This window comes from Saccostrea cucullata, unplaced genomic scaffold (assembly GCF_032062105.1).
Source record: "Saccostrea cucullata isolate Sc308-1 unplaced genomic scaffold, CSIRO_AGI_Scuc_v1 ctg114, whole genome shotgun sequence".
NCBI classification, from domain to species: Eukaryota; Metazoa; Mollusca; class Bivalvia; order Ostreida; family Ostreidae; genus Saccostrea; species Saccostrea cuccullata.
In genome coordinates this window covers 59,627-78,646 of record NW_026930714.1, presented here as the reverse complement: position 1 = coordinate 78,646, position 19,020 = coordinate 59,627, and the positions used below count along the sequence as shown (strand labels likewise).

At 34.5% G+C, this 19,020-nt stretch overlaps 1 protein-coding gene across 5 annotated transcripts; it reads right to left on the bottom strand.

Annotated features, from left to right (window-relative positions):
* Positions 1 to 4,547: 4,547 nt before the first annotated feature.
* LOC134229805 (mitochondrial intermediate peptidase-like) lies at positions 4,548 to 18,899 on the bottom strand. Of its 5 annotated transcripts, XM_062711595.1 has the most exons (21): positions 18,836 to 18,894; positions 18,149 to 18,210; positions 17,614 to 17,772; positions 17,329 to 17,502; positions 14,356 to 14,444; positions 14,057 to 14,207; positions 13,614 to 13,732; positions 12,058 to 12,121; positions 11,126 to 11,282; positions 10,660 to 10,708; positions 10,312 to 10,375; positions 9,981 to 10,033; positions 9,710 to 9,863; positions 9,312 to 9,389; positions 8,994 to 9,198; positions 7,384 to 7,454; positions 7,193 to 7,291; positions 6,578 to 6,712; positions 5,675 to 5,796; positions 5,350 to 5,423; positions 4,548 to 5,248 (listed from the first exon to the last, which is right to left on the bottom strand). In XM_062711595.1, the coding sequence occupies exons 3-21, from the start codon at positions 17,764 to 17,766 to the stop codon at positions 5,181 to 5,183; spliced, it is 2,079 nt and encodes a 692-aa protein (XP_062567579.1). In that variant the 5' UTR covers positions 17,767 to 17,772; positions 18,149 to 18,210; positions 18,836 to 18,894; the 3' UTR covers positions 4,548 to 5,180. The 5 variants fall into 5 exon arrangements, with proteins under 5 accessions (XP_062567579.1, XP_062567580.1, XP_062567583.1 ...); XM_062711596.1 differs by lacking the exon at positions 18,149 to 18,210 and having other exon boundaries at positions 18,836 to 18,899; XM_062711599.1 differs by lacking the exons at positions 18,149 to 18,210; positions 18,836 to 18,894 and adding an exon at positions 18,497 to 18,522 and having other exon boundaries at positions 17,614 to 17,775.
* Between the last annotated feature and the right edge of the window lie 121 nt (positions 18,900 to 19,020).

Below are 19,020 nucleotides of genomic sequence, written 5' to 3'. Positions count from 1 at the left end.
GATAAGTATGTCTAAATGTAGTTGCTATATACATGTATATCCTAATGTTTGTTCTAGAATCATAGATGTTAGAATTTCGGTGGATGGAAGAATTCAAAATAATTTTGATTCCATTTTTCATTTCATAGAGCATTGGTCTTTTATGCTAATATAATATATACCAGTAGTATAATTAAGTTTTTGGTAATTAAAACCAAATGAGTGAAATTTTTAAGACAGATTTGTTGGGATTTTTATGATAAATGTAACATAATTTAAAACCCTAATATATTCCATGCTGTTTTGATCTGAAGCTTTGTTATAATTGTCTTCAGCACAAAACGTGTTATTGTTTCCAAAGCAATATATATAGTTTATCATATTTTGCTTATATCAAAAAAACTCAAAATTACAAATTGTAACTGTGATAATAATGAAGTAATTAAAAATATTTACATTGCTGTATTTTTCTTTTGTGCTGAAGTACCTATATGCCACCGTTTACTGAACAGAAATTCACTTTTCCTCCAGACTAAGTACTGGTAGTGCTTTTCACCACAATATTGCAAGGTATCAAGTGCCCTACTGGTAGGGGAAAAAAATCATGACACAGTTAGGGATACTTGAAATAATTTGTAGAACTTCTTTCTGGGACAGATTTGATCAAAAGGTGTGCCTACTGAATGAAGATCAAGGTTTTACATTTGTAGCTCAGGCAAGCTCAAATATTAGACCAATCTTTTGAAGATATGCCTCTTCAGACTTGTTTAGAATATTGTCCATTTCTGGCTATGCAGTCACATCTGATTTACGAAGTCAAGTAAATTTTACTGATCACACTTTCTGGTGTCCACCTGTTTGTCTTTCTTTAAACGTTTTTAAAAATCTTTAGCTTTTTCTCACCCAATAGCTATGGCCAGTTGTGCTTTGTGCGTCAACTTGTTGGAATTTTGGCACATTGCCCAATTTGTCACAGTATCCTAAATTATAAAGAAGGATGTGAACCTTAATCATGGGGAGATAATGAAAAGGATAGTATTGGTTGCTAAAAATCTTTACGGAACTGCATGTCTGGCCATTAATGTCTTATTATTATGTCATAAAAATCTTTGGCTTGTTATTTTTAAGGACTAGGATTGAATCTTTTCAGTCGGTGCATTTAAGGACCTCATCATTTTGACTTAGAAGGAGGTCATAATGATCTGCATTTTGAATTTTGCAACTATTCATGTTCAAATTTATTTTGATCCATATCTTGAACAGTTTGAAACCTATGATCACCAGAACTTGTCAGTTTATGCTGCATTCGGCTTTAAAGTGTTTCAACAACAACAAAACATAGGTAATCAGAGATTACAGAGCTCACCTCAACGAATGTTGTCTTTAAGTAAGGCAAAGTCACACAATTAACCAACAAAAAGTGTACATCCCAAAAATGAAGATATTTATGCAATTTTGATCTGATACTTTAAATAGACCTATATAAAAAATTCAAACTAGTTCTTCTTCATGAAAATGTAATTGAAATCCAGCATCTGAAGCAAATTTGAGAATTTTCATCCCTTGATGCATCATTTGTGCAAGTTTGGTTTATACAGTGTTATATAAGCCTTATAGTTTTTTGGTAACAGACCTGCACCCATAACTTTTACCTGGTCCATTATCTGAAAAATGTATGTCGATTTCAGCATCTGAAGCAAGTCCATTAGTGTGCATTCTAAGATGTATCGTCCATGCAAGTTAGCTCATTATAGGGCTCAGAGTTAATTGGAAATGAAACCTGCATCAAAAACTAACCTTTTCACTCATCCACAAAATGTAGATCAGATTCAGCATCCGAAGCATGCCTGGTAGTATGCATCCTTATATGTATCATCCATGCAAGTTTGGTCATTAAAGGGCTCATAGTTACTTGGAAATGAATCCTGCACCAAAAACTTTACCTTGTTTACTCATCCATAAAATGTAGGTCAGATTCAGCATCCGATGCAAGCCTGGCAGTATGCTTCCTATATGTATCATCCATGCAAGTTAAGTCATTATAGGGCTCATAGTATCTTATAAATCAAACCTGCATCAAAAACTTTAACCTGTTCACTCAACTGGAAAATGTAGGTCAGATTCAGCATCCAAAGCAAGCCTGGTAGTGTGCATCCTAAGATGTGTCATCCAAGCAAATTTGGTCAACAAAGGGCTTATAGTTACTTGGAAATGAGACCTGCAACAAAAACGTTAACCTGTTTACTCAATCGGAAAATGTAGGTCAGATTCAGCATCCGATGCAAGCCTGGCAGTATGCATCCTTAGATGTATCATCCATACAAGTTTGGTCATTATAGTGTTCAAAGTTACTTGGAAATGAGACCCGCAACAAAAAATTTAACTGGTTCACTCATCCATAAAATGTAGGTCAGATTCAGCATCCGAAGCAAGCCTGGTAGTACGCATCCTAAGATGTATCATCCATGCAAGTTTGGTCATTATAGTCTCATAGTTACTTGGAAATGAGACCTGCACCAAAAACTTTAACCTGTTCACTCAACAGGAAAATGTAGGTCAGATTCAGCATCCGAAGCAAGTCTGTTAATATGCATCCTTAGATGTATCATCCATGCAAGTTTGGTTGACATAGGGCTTGTAGTTCCTTGGAAATGAGACCTTCACCAACAAGAGGCTCATGGGCCACATCGCTCACCTGAGCACTAAGGGTAGGAAAAAGTAGAAAATGGCTTTTTATTGTAAAGTTTAAATCCAAAAGTAGTCCCATGACCAATCATGGATTTGCTATTTTTTAGAAAATAATTTTTAAAGAATTTTCCTATATATATATCTTTAAAAACTTTGATCGGCCATTTTGGCCCCACCCTACCCCTGGGGTTCATGATTTGAACAAATTTGAATCTACACTACTTGAGCATGCTTCCATATAAATATGATGAATTATGGCTTAGTCATTCTTGAGAAGATTTTTAAAGAATTTTCCTATATATTTCTATGTAAAACTTTGGTCGGCCATTTTGGCCCCGCCCTACCCCCGGGGGTCATGATTTGAACAAACTTGAATCTACACTACCTGAGCATGCTTCCATATAAATATGATGAATTATAACTTTGTCATTCTTGGGAAGGAGATTTTTAAAGAATTTTCCTATATATTTCTATGTAAAACTTTGGTCGGCCATTTTGGCCCTGCCCTACCCCCGGGGTTCATGATTTCAACAAAATTGAATCTACACTACCTGAGCATGCTTCCATATAAATATGATGAATTATGGCTTTGTCATTCTTGGGAAGAAGATTTTTAAAGAATTTTCCTTTATATTTCTATGTAAAACTTTGGTCGGCCATTTTGGCCCCGCCCTACCCCCGGGGTTCATGATTTGAACAAACTTGAATCTACACTACCTGAGCATGCTTTCATATAAATATGATGAATTATGGCTTCGTAATTCTTGGGAAGAAGATTTTTAAAGAATTTCCTATATATTTCTATGTAAAACTTAGGTCGGCCATTTTGGCCCCGCCCTACCCCCGGGGGTCATGATTTGAACAAACTTGAATCTCCACTACCTGAGGATGTTTCCCCATAAGTTTCATCTTTCCTGGCACAGTGGTTCTTGAGAAGAAGATTTTTAAAATATGCCACCAAATTTTCATTAATTCCCAATTATCTCACCTTGAATGAGGGCGTGGCCCTTCATTTGAACAAACTTGAATCCCCTTCACCCAAGGATACTTTGTGGCAAGTTTGGTTGAAATTGGCCCAGCGGTTCTTGAGAAGAAGTCGAAAATGTGAAAAGTTTACAGACAGTCAGACGGACAGACAGACAGACAGACAGACGGATGCCGGACAAAATGTGATCAAAATAGCTCACTTGAGCTTTCAGCTCAGGTGAGCTAAAAACTGCTCCAAAAATGTTAACCTCCTCCAAAAACATTAACCTGGTCATTCCTTTGCTGAAATTGCAGCATCTGAAACTTTGACTGGTACAATGAAACACACTAGAAGCATCTTCCATGCATGTCTAATCAATATAGGACATAGACATACTTAAAAGGAAGACTGCTCCCAAAAACTTAACCTGGGACGCCGACACTGACACTGACGCCGAGGGTATTACATAATTAAGCTCCCCCAACTTCTTTGAGGTGAGCTAAAAAGAGTTCATCTTGCCTTTCTATCTGAATTTGATGACTAAACAATTCAGTATGTCATGGCAATCTTATTAAAATCAGACTTCTTAGATCTGCAACGTATACACTCTGTGTAAGAACTGCAAATTATTGGAATGTTTCCAAGTCCAAGGGGCATAACTCTGTCCTTTATGGCTGGATCATACCCAAAACATAACTTAACCTAAATATTGTTATGATAAATCTATATACCAAATTTCATTTCAATATCATGTGCAATCAATGTGAAAAAAATGAGCGAAAACTGATGGTGGACCGACTGACAGACAGCAGCAAAGCAATATGCCCTCCCTTCTTCAAAGGGGGGCATAAAAAGATAAAAACAAAGTTTTGGTATTTTATAGGATATCTCATTGAAAACAAATTTTTAATTCAAATACATGTACCTATACAGTTTTATTTAAATACATGTACACATACAAGGCATTTTAAAACATCAAAATATCTGTAGATCTAGAGAAATTACAATACTGGGTTTTGTAAAATAGGTCCTTGAGTTATACTTTTGAAGTTCATATACCAATTGGTTGAAATGCTCAAGACAGGATATGATCCACTAATGTGAAGTTTTATTGCCTTACTGGTAAGTAATGTGGCAAGCGTTCACAAGGCATTAAATACTGCAGACTTACAACATTTCAAATTGTACATAGTAGTCTAGAGTAAAATACATGTATGTATTGTCTGACAAACTTTTATATCTTTAGCAAACTGTAAACTTAATAAAATGTCAAAGCATTCATCCAGTAATAGTGTTTATGATAAATATTTAGGAACATATGCTGCACTGAAATATCACAGTTAAGGGATACAACCATGTAATTCTTTACATGGTGTTTTCATAATATGTTAGTTTAAACTTTCACATTGCACTGCCTCCATTTAATATCCGCACCGAAACAGGGTACCTTTCACAAACCATTCCAAATTATCTTGTGCAGTGACATTTACTTCGGCAGACCTCACTCTTTTCTTTAGCCTGATCCTCATTCTAGCTATAGACACTATCAGCTATTCATTTCTTCAACTAAAGAGTCTACCATATCATCTATAGTGAGAGGTTTTTGTAACATTCCTGTAATTTGAGAAAAGAAAAGACATGTTCTTAATCAGGTAGGCTAGAAGGATAAACATGATAAAAATATCTGGATTTCAGAACAAGGTACATATACCTACCACTGATTAGGTCCTTGGGAGGAATTTCTCCCCCATAAGCCAAGACCTCCCTCCTAAATCTCTCCCCTACTTCTCTGTAAAATGTAAAAATTTTGAATCCTCTTTCTAGAAATTCTTATATGTAAAATATATATATACACATGTATATATATACTGAGTATACAGTAAAACAAACTAATAATAAAGTGCCAAGGGGTGAACAAATTTGTCTCAATAATAACTAACAGTTACACTACTGACAATTTAAATCATTGGCCATCAGAGACATAGAGAGCCTCCTTTGTGCTGAATTCAGTGCTTGACAAACCTGTATAAAGACATTAACCTGTTTAGAGGATCCTCCTTGAAGCACTGCTGCCAGATCTTAGAAGCCACAGCTCTTGACATCAGGTAAGAGTAGTACCTGGCTCCGTAGCCATTCAAATGACCAATCCGCAGGTGTGGAGCCTGAAATAAGGAAAACAAGAGTAAAGTAATGCCATGTAAGGTTTAACATTTGAACTGTTTTACTGAGCAAAGAAAGAAATCAATGTTGGATAGTGAAAGTGAAATATTAGACCTGCTGCAGACTATTTGGACTGCTTTGATGTTTATTACACCAAGTTGTAGGCAGGATCATGCAGCTACATCTTATTTGCATTTCTTGGTATTTGGCAATTAATAAAGGAATTACTTGAGTTAAATCCAGAGTTGGTAAACAAAATTTACCCCAATCATTGCATCAGCCAGTGCATGATTCTATTTAATAGCCAAGTCAAGTAAATTTTATTTATAGCTGCCATTATTGGGTTTGTATATACAGTATCACATATTAAAATGAGCTGTAATGGCTCTTTAACCTGACTTTAACTTTGCCTCTGGCAAATACATGTAGATTGGTTCTTAGGTCCAAGAAATCCATGTTGATTCAAACCAAGTCAATGAATGTATATTGTGTTTTTTCTTGAAATGAAACATTTTCTATAACAACTGTATATTCAATGACAAAGAATCTAACTCCATAAAGATCTGTGTACGTCAATTCAATTTAAAAAAAAAACAGACTTGGAGCCATCTTCACCAGCCAAGGGTTTTCGGTCCGCTTCGCTCTAATCTGCCAAGGGTTTGTGGGGAGTGGAGCAAACCAAAAACCCTTGGCTTGCGAAGATGAATTGGATCTGAATTGAACAACAATGATGAATGTTACAGAGTTATTGCCCTTCTTGTTTCTCAGTTGTGAGAGACTTACTGTGCCTTCAACATACGGCACCCCCATGTACTGGTTGTGGATTTCTGCGTACAGCTCTGTGGTGGATTTGCCTAGAGGGTATTCTCCATGTAACTTCTGGCTCAGCATTGAGTACACAATCTGGAGCTGCATTTCCTGAAGATGGCAAGGAAAGATCAGGAAGTTAATACATTATGAATTTTAATGTGCATGCATAAACCCAAAAAAAGTATTAATTGTGCATGTAGTAACATGTAAGACTGCATGATTAAGTCCTTCTTCAGTGTATTTTCTTTGGATTTAGATAACTGCACATTTTGAAAAAAAAACTGTTATGATGCTGTAAACCAACTTTTATTCGCGATGGCTTTATTTCGCGATTTATCGAGGGTAAACCAGTTCACAACGATTACTTTTTGTGATCAAGCCTTTTTTTTGATCAGTTTTTAATAGACACAGAAACCTTAAGGATCAGTTTGCGGAGGAAATATTTGTGATGATGAGGCTATCGTGAAACTAGTGAAAATTTCTTGCATGCGAATAAAAGTTGGTTTATCGTATACCAGATCCATGCAAGTAAGGACTTCTTTTCTTGTGAATTGCTTTTCTTTTGTACTTTCTTTACAATCTACTTACTGAAGCTGAATACATATTGCTTGCTTTACAAAATTTCTCAATGGCATCCAGAGGTAGGAGTTCCCCTGTGCGAAAATGACGAGCAAACAAACTTATCACCTACAAAGGATTAGGTACTCAGTTAATGTATATATATACAAAACATACATGTATGTAATGCCATAATTGAAAATAATAATAAGTATCATTACTCTGGGATCAGTAGCAAAGAATTCCATAAATTCTGAAGGAACTTCAGCAAAATCTGTAGGGCACCTTGTTCCTGTAAAAAAAAGCTTCCACATATTAAAATAAAAAGTGCCACGCCACAGCATGATACGCCCGTCAAAAAATTACAATTACAATGTATCTTAAACAGTTAAAAGTGCAGGAAAATCATGTCAACCTTGATTTTAAGATTTCAATGATTTTTACACACCTAAAAAAATTTGTTTATCCATCTCCTGTTGTGTAGGCATTAATTATAGCAAATATTACACCATTCATAGATTTCTATACCTTGCCAAATGCCTATCATATTAAACAATATCAAATTAGTCTTCACAACTTAATCTATACCTAATTAATTTTGGAAATAAAAGGCTAGCCATCAAATATAAACTGACCAACAGTTCTTCTGTCTAATTCCCGAAGGATACAGATAAGACCATGCTCTGAAGAAATGAAAGAGACATGCAGCTAGCCTTCCTACATTGAAAACATTAATTAATCTTTAACTGGATGCTTGTCTACTCATTACTCCAAAAAGATTATTGGATCTGCACTATCTACCATAAAACATTTTTAAAACATATAAAACATCAATGATTTTTTTTTTTAGATTTAATGTCAGACAGTTAATTATTAATATGCAATTCATATGGACATGCAAATTCCACCCCTACCCCCATAAAATTAATTTTTAAGTTCATAATATTATGTAATATCAAAATAGTTTAATATGCAATATCAAATTTGTTTTAATTACTTCTAATCAAATTCATTTTCAAACTTCGGCTAGCCAACAAGAGCTATTTTTAATCCAACAGGCTTACCCATTTGGCCCAATACTCAAGGGATATAGATAGCACCGATGCTCTTACAGCTACTCCTCACACTAAACTCATTAATTTCTCTCTCTAATTTGACATGCAATTTTCTGTTATCAAAATTCTTCTTGTAATTAGACTCATGGGAGTGGTGGAATTTCTCTAACATACATTATATTTGTTATAGATTGCTGTCAAGTATATGCTAAAAAAATAAGTATTTTCTTGATTTAACATTTTTCTAATAAGGTTAGTGCTATAGTTTTACATTTTTTTGAATGTGTAAATGAATAGAAAAAAAAACAACATTTTTTTTTAAATTCCACTTAAATTAAAGGTCACAGTGACCTTGAAATAGGTCACGACACACCTTCTACCTAAGATGCATAAACTGGCCAAGTTTGATGATTCTTTTGATGATTCTAAGTCTAATAGTTTTCTAGTTATGGACCGGACAGGATTTTTCCATATTTGGCTATAACTTTTCAATTATAGGTCAGAGCGACCTACTTTTTGTGCGCGACACACCTTCTACCCAAGATGTATCAGCTGACAAAGTTTGATAACTCTAGGCCTTATAGTATTAAAGTTATGAGCCGGACACGAGAAAAGCTAACAGACGGACGGACGGACAGAGAGAAGGACACGAAGCCTATAACATAATACGTCCCGTCTTAAGACGGGAGTATAAAAAATCCCCAGGTTACATCCACTGATAAATTTTTTCCCTGACTCTGAATCAAATTAAAAATGTAAAATGTGAGAAAACAGACCTGTGACATGTTGATACTTTGTCCTTCCAAGCATGGAATGCATAGCATGTCCAAACTCATGGAAGAGATTCCTCATGAGTCCAGGGGTCAGAAGCGTGGGGACGTTATTCTGGGGGCGGGTCAGGTTACAGTTCAGGACCACGATAGGGAGCTGGTAGGAACCATCGTCCTGTTCTCGCCCTCCATGTATTGTACAGTGACAGTCCTTAGGAGAGAAAAACATAACACTTGGTCCATTTTGACTTTCTCTTAGTTCAGTAGGGTGTAAGTTCATGAATTTTGTATATACATTGTATTAAAGCTATCAAATGTTCTCACCATTATGTGTTTCCCCTGTCTCTCAAACAAGTCACAATAGATATAACCCAGGACTCCTTCTGTGCTGTGGACCGCTGCCTGTTGTATTGGAATGGAAAGTGTTTAAAACATCAAAACGTAAATTTAATACTCAAAATTTTAAACAGAATTACTATGGAATCATCATTGTTCACAGGGAACCAATGTTCATGGATTTCGTGGGTCACCCTTTCCCATGAATGCACACACCCATGAACAATTATTTTGTCAACAGAAATATTAATTGAGTCTTTGTATAAATGTGTCACCCATGAAATTACACTACCACTGATCAATAAAATTTTGCGTGCCCTTGAACATTGACCCTCCACAAATTAAAATGATTCCACAGTACGGGAACAACAAAGAAGACTACCCACCAGCTTATAAACATCATCAGACCAGAGTTCTCCACACTGCGGCTCTACTGTCTGTAGAGACACGTCATACAAACTCTTCAGGACTATATTTATCCCCTCCATACAGTTACCCAGGGAAAAATAGGGGGCGATCTCATCACCGCTGATATCGTACCTATAACATAACTTTATATCAATAAATATGCTTAGATACTCTCTTAAGAAATTGTTTTTGTATACATATAGACAAAGTATTTTAGTAGTATTAAACTAGATAAGTTGATATACTGACTTGAGGTGTCTGCCAAGTGCTGAGTAGTAGGGGGTGTCCCAAGGTCTCAGAACCTACAAAATAAGTCAAATCACTGGACTAACAACACAATTTATGTTCACAGCCAATATTTAAAAACATGCAAGAGACTGGGTGGCTCTAATTTCAATCATCCTATTACTTAGATCAGAAAAGAGCATTTACTGCAACAGTTTCATTAAATACACAACATTGAAAATCTAGAGTCACTAAATCTCTCAGCTTTCCTAACTTTATCATGGTCTGAGATTGACAGATCTGTTTGTATTGTGGGCGTCTCTTACTAAGAGCTTTAGAATTCCTCTCTACGTACCACATCACTGGTTGATCCTCTCTCTTTCTTCAGTTTCAGCAGTTCTTTGTATTCACTGTCTGCCCTGAAAGCAAAATAAACCAGGCATGAAAGTAGTATCAAATCACTGTTCCGCTTTTGATTTTTATATGGCATGATTTGAATAAATTGTTAACATAATGAAGGCATTTTTCATATTCATACTTATTCATGTGTAAATGTATTAAAATTCATAGCTTTTTTAAAAATAAAATTGCCACTACTTTGGAGTCTGTATGGTAGGGTGCATTTGTGCTTAACATGTCACATAATATCTCTGTCCACTGTTTAATTAAGTGTAATAGTGGTTAAAAGGACACAGGTACTTACAATGGTTTTATCCTTTCTGACAGAGCATTTAGAAAATCCATCACCATTTCTAAAAAAAAAAAAAATTTAGCTCAGTTATTCACTTTACATGTATCTATTTAACTATATTTTAAGTAATTTTTCTTTCACTTCTGTACAACTGAACTAAGTATTCCTTCAATATTTAACAATTTACCATTTGTAGTTAACAATTTACAATACGAGTGGAAATTGCAGTATTGTACATCAATACAAAAGTATCAGTTAGTATCGCAGATCTAGTTATACCTGCAGTCATCTAATTTAGATCATTTTGTATAGATGCACACATTTAAATTCAAAATAATTGAACAAATAAATTTAATTTTTTTTTTCAATTCAAACATATTTAATAGTAGTACTTAGATAATATATCATTTCACAAGTAGTGAAAAATAAACCATGCAAGTTTTGTCCCATCAGTAAATGCTCTTTAGAAACTAAATACCTGGTGTTTCTGCTAGAGTTCCCTTCAACGCCCGATGAGCATATGTTGGAAATCCAGCTAGGGTGGCTAACTTATGACGATTTAAAATGAGAGCATCCAGGAGTTTGACTTGACTCTCGTTAGGATAGTGGTATACTCTATAGGCCGCCTCTCGTACCTAATTGAAAATAATGCGTGTTTGAAAAACAATGTTCCAAGTCAAGTCCCACTGTAAATTGTAACTAGGGGCTTCTTTTGATGATATATCAAGGTCATTTTAGTAGGGTAAATGTGATTAATTGAGAAGTATATGTAGTAATTTATTCCATTACTCACAACTTCCAAAGAGAAACACATAAGAAGCTTACAGTGTACATGTATAATAGATTAATTTACTTGAAACATTATCTTTTAGGACTTTATGGTAGGTCCTGACCTTCATTCAAATTATTTTTAAATTCTTTTAGGCAAATTCTCATGATAAACGTATGCTGGAAAAGTGAAAACTGTCTAATACAGAACCTGTGCAATCCGACAAATTGTGGATTCCGACATTCTTTTTCTTCCCCTTCTTACTATTTTCCATATTTTTTACACTTTGTAATCTGACACCCTATTTCGACTCAAAATTTGTCTCCCAGTGCATGTCTGATTAATCAGGTCTCACTTTATTAGTATATTTATTTTTGACTTTCTAAATTGTTGGCCATATGATATGCATTTGATTATCCAAATGCTTATATCATCATAATCTCATTATGAAAACTTAAATCAGAGGAAATATTTTCACTTTAAGAAGTACCACATGTATAACATTAATAGCAGCAGCATCAGTATATAAGTCAATATTAGATTTTCAACATGCAGGTGCTCTTAAATGGAGATCAAAATGGAGATAAAATAAATAATCTTATATAGAACAACTTCAGTTCTGTTTTACAGACTGAACTTACCTGATCATTCCAGTGGTCTAAGTGAGCCCCACTAATTACTGCATCATCCCCCTCCAAGTTAAAACTGTCAATGATCAAAACACAAGATTCAGTAACATAGTGTGTACATGTATACATGTATAACAGGTATAATAGTGAGAAAGCAACTGAGAATCAAAGGCCTGAAGGGCCACAATGGCGCCGCGCTTTAGATATGGCAGTGGTACTGTGAAATTACTGGATTTCGAAGCATGTTGAAAAGTATGCATATGTCTACAAAATTATATATCTTAGTTGTATATCTAGATAAAATACCCCGATTTAATCATCTATGAAATAAAAGCATTCAACTCATGGTCCAACTGAATGGCTTGAGAACAGGTTTTATGTGTAGAGTACCCCGGTAAAAGAGTATAGACCATACCCGGTACTTGCCAACACCCAAGATGTAAAAATCTTGTCATTTGTGTATTGATAAATCTTCTATTAAAAAAAAGGCTTTACTGAAATAACTTACAATGACAAAAAATTATTGATTAAATTGTCTGACATGTTAAAAAAGAACATTGGAGGTTTCATTGTCCAGCATTGATCTGAATTAAGTGTGCATTAAAAAAAAGCCTTTCCAGTTTGTGCTAACAGGGACCTATATCATGTATACACCAATATATTTTTAGTACATATAGTGTATATAGGTCCTTGGTGCTAAATTTGAAAGTAATTCCAATTTTAATAAGGGGATTTGAAATTACTTTCCTCTTTCTTAGACCTAATTAATTCAATTAACTCGTGCAATGTGTACTAAATGTACAGTAAGACCTACACTGTCTTTGATCACTTTATTTTATTTAATGAAAGTTGTTTTCCAAGATTCCTTGACATGTACATAAATATTGTTTCTCTTTCTCCAATTTGTTCCTGCTGGTCCTGATAACAATCTTGTTCTATCGGAAGACATTTTAAATTTTGATTTGTCAAAACAATCCCAGTTAATTGTTTACACCTGCACAGATAATTTACTGGCTCACTGAACATAGCCATCGGCATAATGTTTACGTAGATCAAGCTTGGGTTGTAACTGGAAGTTAAAAGTACAACCTAATTTACGAACCAAATCCGGAAATCTGAGATTCGGGCGATAAGCATGACTCGCCGTGTCATAAAAAATAATCAGGTTACGGGTCGAAAAGTAACCCAAGGAAAGCGGGTGAGTTGGCAACTATTTATAGGACTGTTGAAATTGTATGATTTCAAGCAATTTATGAAATAAACGCAAAAATTGGCATGTATATTCCTACGCCAGATACATGAAGGTCTTGGGTTAGAGTACTATATTATTTGGTGCATGAAGAAAGCCATGAGCAGTCAGAAATTTTCTCATAGCTAGATGAGTGCCGAGCTAAAGCTCGACGCCATAAAAACAGGCATTATACTGAGATATGACGGCTTGTGGGTGCGTTTTCTGATGTTTGAAATAGAGCCAGTATATTTTGTTAATATCAAAACCCAATAAATATTGATTTACTCAGAAAGACTGAACAGAGCAGGTGTCATTCATTATGCCCCTAAGTACTTGCCAGTATTGGAGGTGTTCTGGTAGTCTGTCTTTGGGAATTATGGCTGAAGACTGACATCCTTCCATAAACATATTACCAGTCATAATCACATTCTCTGACAACTTCAAATATATGTTCTTCTGTTCAAACAAAAATTACAAAAAAATTTAATTTTAGATACTCCTTTGCATAGACAATTGACACAATAAAAAGTTAAATTTGATTAAATACAGACACAGATTATTTCCATTGTAACACATGCATCAAAGTTTGGCATAGCACACACCAATTGGAATTAAATATTGTTAATTACTTCCTACATACATTTTTGTTATCTTTAAACATATAAAGTAATGTTTTGTTGTCATAAAATACATACAGATACATATCCTACAATTTATTACCAGCAATGTAAAACAAAAACCAACTTCAATTTAAAATAATGACTTTAATCCTACAGTTACCTTGTCCTCTGAGAGATGGCAGCCACTCAAGTCAAAGTCAAACTTAAACAGCTCCCCCACACGTTTATCTACAGCATCCATAGGTAACACATCCTCTCCCTTTTCTAGGGCCTCTTTCAGAACATTGTATATTGCTGTGTTGGTGTTCAAACTACAGAAAAAAATCTTCTATGTAAAGGCAAATCCTATTTACCATTAAAATCCATAACAAGTTTTATTCACAGTTCTTTTAGGCATGGTGTTTACTTAGTTTAACTTTGAAAATTAAATTAAATTTTCAAATAAGAACTGTTATTCACCTCTCTACAACATTGGACAAGTTAACAACAGCATACTCTGCTGCCAGCTGATAATCACGATTAGGATGGGATACTCGGACAAATTCTGCCTGTAAAAAAGAAAACAAAAAACTGACCATTAAACAGAGGAGTCTGTGTAGTATGTGTAATTTTATCAGGTGATTTCAATATTGATTTAATGACAGACCCCCCACAATACTGGACATCTGCTTTAGAGGAGTTTGGACTTTCACAAATAGTTACTGTTCCTACTAGAATAACAAGTACATCAAGTACCTTAATTGATCATTTTTATACAACAAAACCAGAAAACATATGCGAAACAAATGTGCCCCCTATTGCTATATCTGACCACTACCCCGTATGTTTGACACGGAAAACTAACTGTATACAGCGTAGAGGAAAACATACTGAAATCCAATATAGAGATTTTAAACAATTCAATGAAAATGAGTTTTTAAGAGATTTAGAGAATGCTAATTTTAACTCTCTTCTCGAACTAAAAGACACTAACGAGATCATGAATAAATTTTATGAATTATTTAATGATATTCTTAACAAGCATGCCAAAGTAAAAAATAAAAGAGTCAAGACTGAAATTCGACCTAAATGGCTTACACAGGAAATAAATGATGCTAGACATTTACGTGATACATACCATCTACAAAGAAATTCAGAAAATTACAAATTTTGGAGAAATAAAGTCACACAATTAATAGATCAAGCAAAATCAAAGTATTACAAATCAGCAATTGAAGAAAGTTCAAGTCCTAAAGAAATGTGGAGTTATTTAAACCATTTGGCATCTGATTCAAAAAATTTCACACCTACCCGTATAACACAAAATGGTTCGGATTTCGAAGACTTACAGGATATTGTTGATATTTTTAACAAACACTTTACTGAAATATCCTGTAAATTATTAGCAGATATGTCAGTACAAAGTTTTGATTCAGAATTATTAAATAAATTTACAGAAACTAAACTAGGGAAAGAAAATTTTTTCAGTATAAATCATATAAGTGAGATCGAAGTATTAAATATGTTGAATACACTTGATGTAAACAAGTCAGCAGGTATAGACTTGATTGGGCCTCGTCTTCTAAAGCTTTCGGCAAATGTTATATGCAAATCTATTACACATCTTATCAATACTAGCATTACTAATGGAGTATTTCCATCCCGTTTAAAACAAGCAAAAGTCACTCCTATTTTCAAAAATGGCGACCATGCAGATCCAGGGAACTACAGACCGATATCCATTCTTCCAACATTATCAAAATTAGTTGAAAAACACATAGCCAATCAGATACGTAACTTTACCTCTAGCTTTGATCTCTTATTTAAATCACAATCTGGATTTCGAGAATTTCACTCATGTCAAATGGCTCTAACAAAACTTACAGATAATTGGCTACAAGCTATGGACCAAGGAAATCTAGTAGGCATAACTTTCATCGATTTTAGCAAGGCATTTGATTTGGTTAATCATGATATCCTTATAAATAAACTTCAATCATATCACTTTGACCAAATGGCTATTAAATGGTTTCAATCTTATTTAACATCAAGATCTCAGTGTGTAAAAATAGGTACATACTCCTCAAATTTTTTGCCCGTCACAGCAGGAGTGCCCCAAGGATCTATCTTAGGTCCCCTATTATTTTTATTGTATATAAATGATCTCCCTTAACATGTAAATAGAACAGATATTGATATGTTTGCTGATGATGCAACCTTACATACATATCATAAAAATATAGAAGGTATTGAGAATGCCCTAAACTTTGATTTGTGTAAGATAGAAAATTGGTGTTCCAAAAATCAAATGGTGTTAAATAGCAACAAGACAAAATGTATGCTCATGGGAACTCAACAAAGAAAATCAAGAATAAATTCTACTGAACTAAATTTATATGCTTCAAACAAATTAATTGAAAATGTTGAATCCGAAAAGCTTTTGGGAGTACATATTGACCATTCATTGCGCTATAATTATCACATTGACTCGGTTTGTAAATCTTTGACTTATAAATTATATACTTTACGCAGAATTAAAAAATTTCTTCCCTTACCCACGAGAAAACTATTTTATAATGCATACATTCTGCCTTCTTTGAATTATTGTCTTACTATTTGGGGTAATGCGCCAGATGCTGGCATAGATAGAGTTTTTAAATTGCAAAAAAGGGCAGCCCGGATTATTTTAGATGTGGCTTATGATGCCCCTTCACTACCATTATTTGAAAAACTTGGATGGCTGACCATATATGAGTTAATTGATTTTCATAAATATATATTGCTGTACAAAACACTTCATGGTATGGCACCAACTTATTTAAGAGATTCCTTTGAATTCATTTCTTCTAATAGTTATGTTCTTAGATCTGAAACAAACTATGACCTTCATCTACCGAAATATCGAACAAATAAATTTAAGAATTCTTTTCATTATTCCGGTGTTCATTTATGGAACAAATTACCCTTGCATATCCGTTTTTCACCAACTGTACAAACTTTTCGTAAAAATGTAGAAAAATTCATTATAACATGTCGCAACTAAATGTTATATAATTCCATGTTCTTGAATCGATATGTACATGTCCTTGTATTTTCACATCATGTTGTATTATCAATTATAATATTGTACAATGTTTTTATAATTGTATTATTGTGAATGTGTTTAGAGTGCCCCGAGGAAGACTAGTGCATTGCACTAATCGGGTCACCCTCTTTAAATAAAGTATTATTATTATTATTATTATTATTATTACAAACAAGTACAATGTACAAGAAGACATGAACATGCAAGATCCACTTTTTTAAAAATAAAATTTCAAATTCTTCAAACAAAAAAAGGACTAAGGATTTTAACATTTTTCAAAGTTTTCTCTGTTCTGCTACTGAAAATTGAAGCCCCCAAAAAAATCTGAATAAAATTAAATTTAAATAAGGGGGACAATTTAATTTTACCAGGTCTGCCACACAACAGAGACTGTTGGATATCTCATCAAATATGGTGACAATTTTCCGTTTCCGTCGTGGAGAAAGGGCCTCTTCCACCAGTGTCTCCACTTTATACTCCACTTCATGGCGGAGAATGTCAAATCCCTGGAAGGATTTCAGCTCAGGTATCAGTAGCAGCCCCTGTATAATGATACAGAATCTCAAAAACCATGTTAAAAAACTGTCTGAGTACTTTTTAAGGATCAAGTGAAGATTGTTAATTAAATAAATGTTAGATCTAGATATGTGTACCTTATTTTCTCTGTTACTAAAGAACCACTCTGACTTTTTGGGTGTTGGAATGGAGTTGAACACAGATCCCAAAGGGGACAGAGTGGAGACATATTTTCTGGCACCTCCAGAGGCCCTCAACAAAGCCAAAGATCTTTTGTGCAGAAGCCTCATTTTTTCCTGTAATTATTTAAAACAAATTATTCATTAAATTTAAATTTTTCAGTTCTGTCACATGTATGTTGATTTAGCTATTTTTGTCATCTTTTTTTTTTTATAAAGCTATCTGGCTATTTCAAGCTGTATAACTAATTCAAGAGATTGGACTGGACCTGTTTTAAAACTGAACACATTTTGTAAAAGGAATTTGTCTGCCATCTTTAATTGGCCTCCATATTTGATTGGTCGAGTCTCTCACTATTACTGAGAGCCACTTAGTCTCTGTTCAGTGTAATCAATTACACAATCAATATGATGTCATCACTGATGAAGACAGAATTATGTGTAATGGTTTGGGCTGTGGATATTGGCCTGGATAGCTCTCTCGGCTGAGTACCTGACTAGTGATGCAGGGGTCACAGGTTCAATATCCCGTTCAGCCACACTTTTTCTTCTTTCCTGAAAAAGATTTCATGCTATAGACCACCCCTAGAATTGCAGGTGAAAATCTAGATAGAATAATCTAACTGTGTATTGGGATATTTAGTCCTTAGCACAGTATGAATGCCTCCCATATACTCGCATCTCATTTTAATGATGGAACATTCTATCTGGTGAAAGTCCTGCCAGGGGCCAATAAGAACTTGGGTTATGTCTTCAATGGCAGATACCATTTAAGGAGGTAGGAATGCATTGGTTTGCGCCGTGGATATCAGCCTGGGTAGCTAAGTCGGTAGGGCATCTGACTAGTGATGCTGGGGTCAAACCAAACATTTTCTACATGCTACAGAGAATGCAAAATGACCAGCTAGGATACGCCATTTTATGCCGATACCCATGACGATAAAGCAGTCAGGTGTAACGAACACGTAGAGTATACCCCATACTGATATCATGGATTAAAATGGCTTATGCATATTTAAGAGTCGTGTTCATCCCCATGCTATGGCATTTATGCAACATGATATTCTAAATCTTTGTTAGTTCTTACGACAACGTCTCTTATCTTTGGTTTTACTTATTCTTTTTCCGAATTATTAAACAGGTTTCGAAGAAAATAAGCTGTTCTCTAATCTTTTCTTGCCTCATGATTGTTGAATGTTCTTTCCGAGTTTCTCGTTCAAGGGCGCAGCCATGTTTGTTTATAATCTTAGAATGTAGTGCCCGATCAATATTTATTTTTTTCATTAATGACTTAGTTTGCATGAGTAACATTAAAAACAAACATCTCAGTAGCTTTCAAAACATTTAAGTCGATTATATATTTAA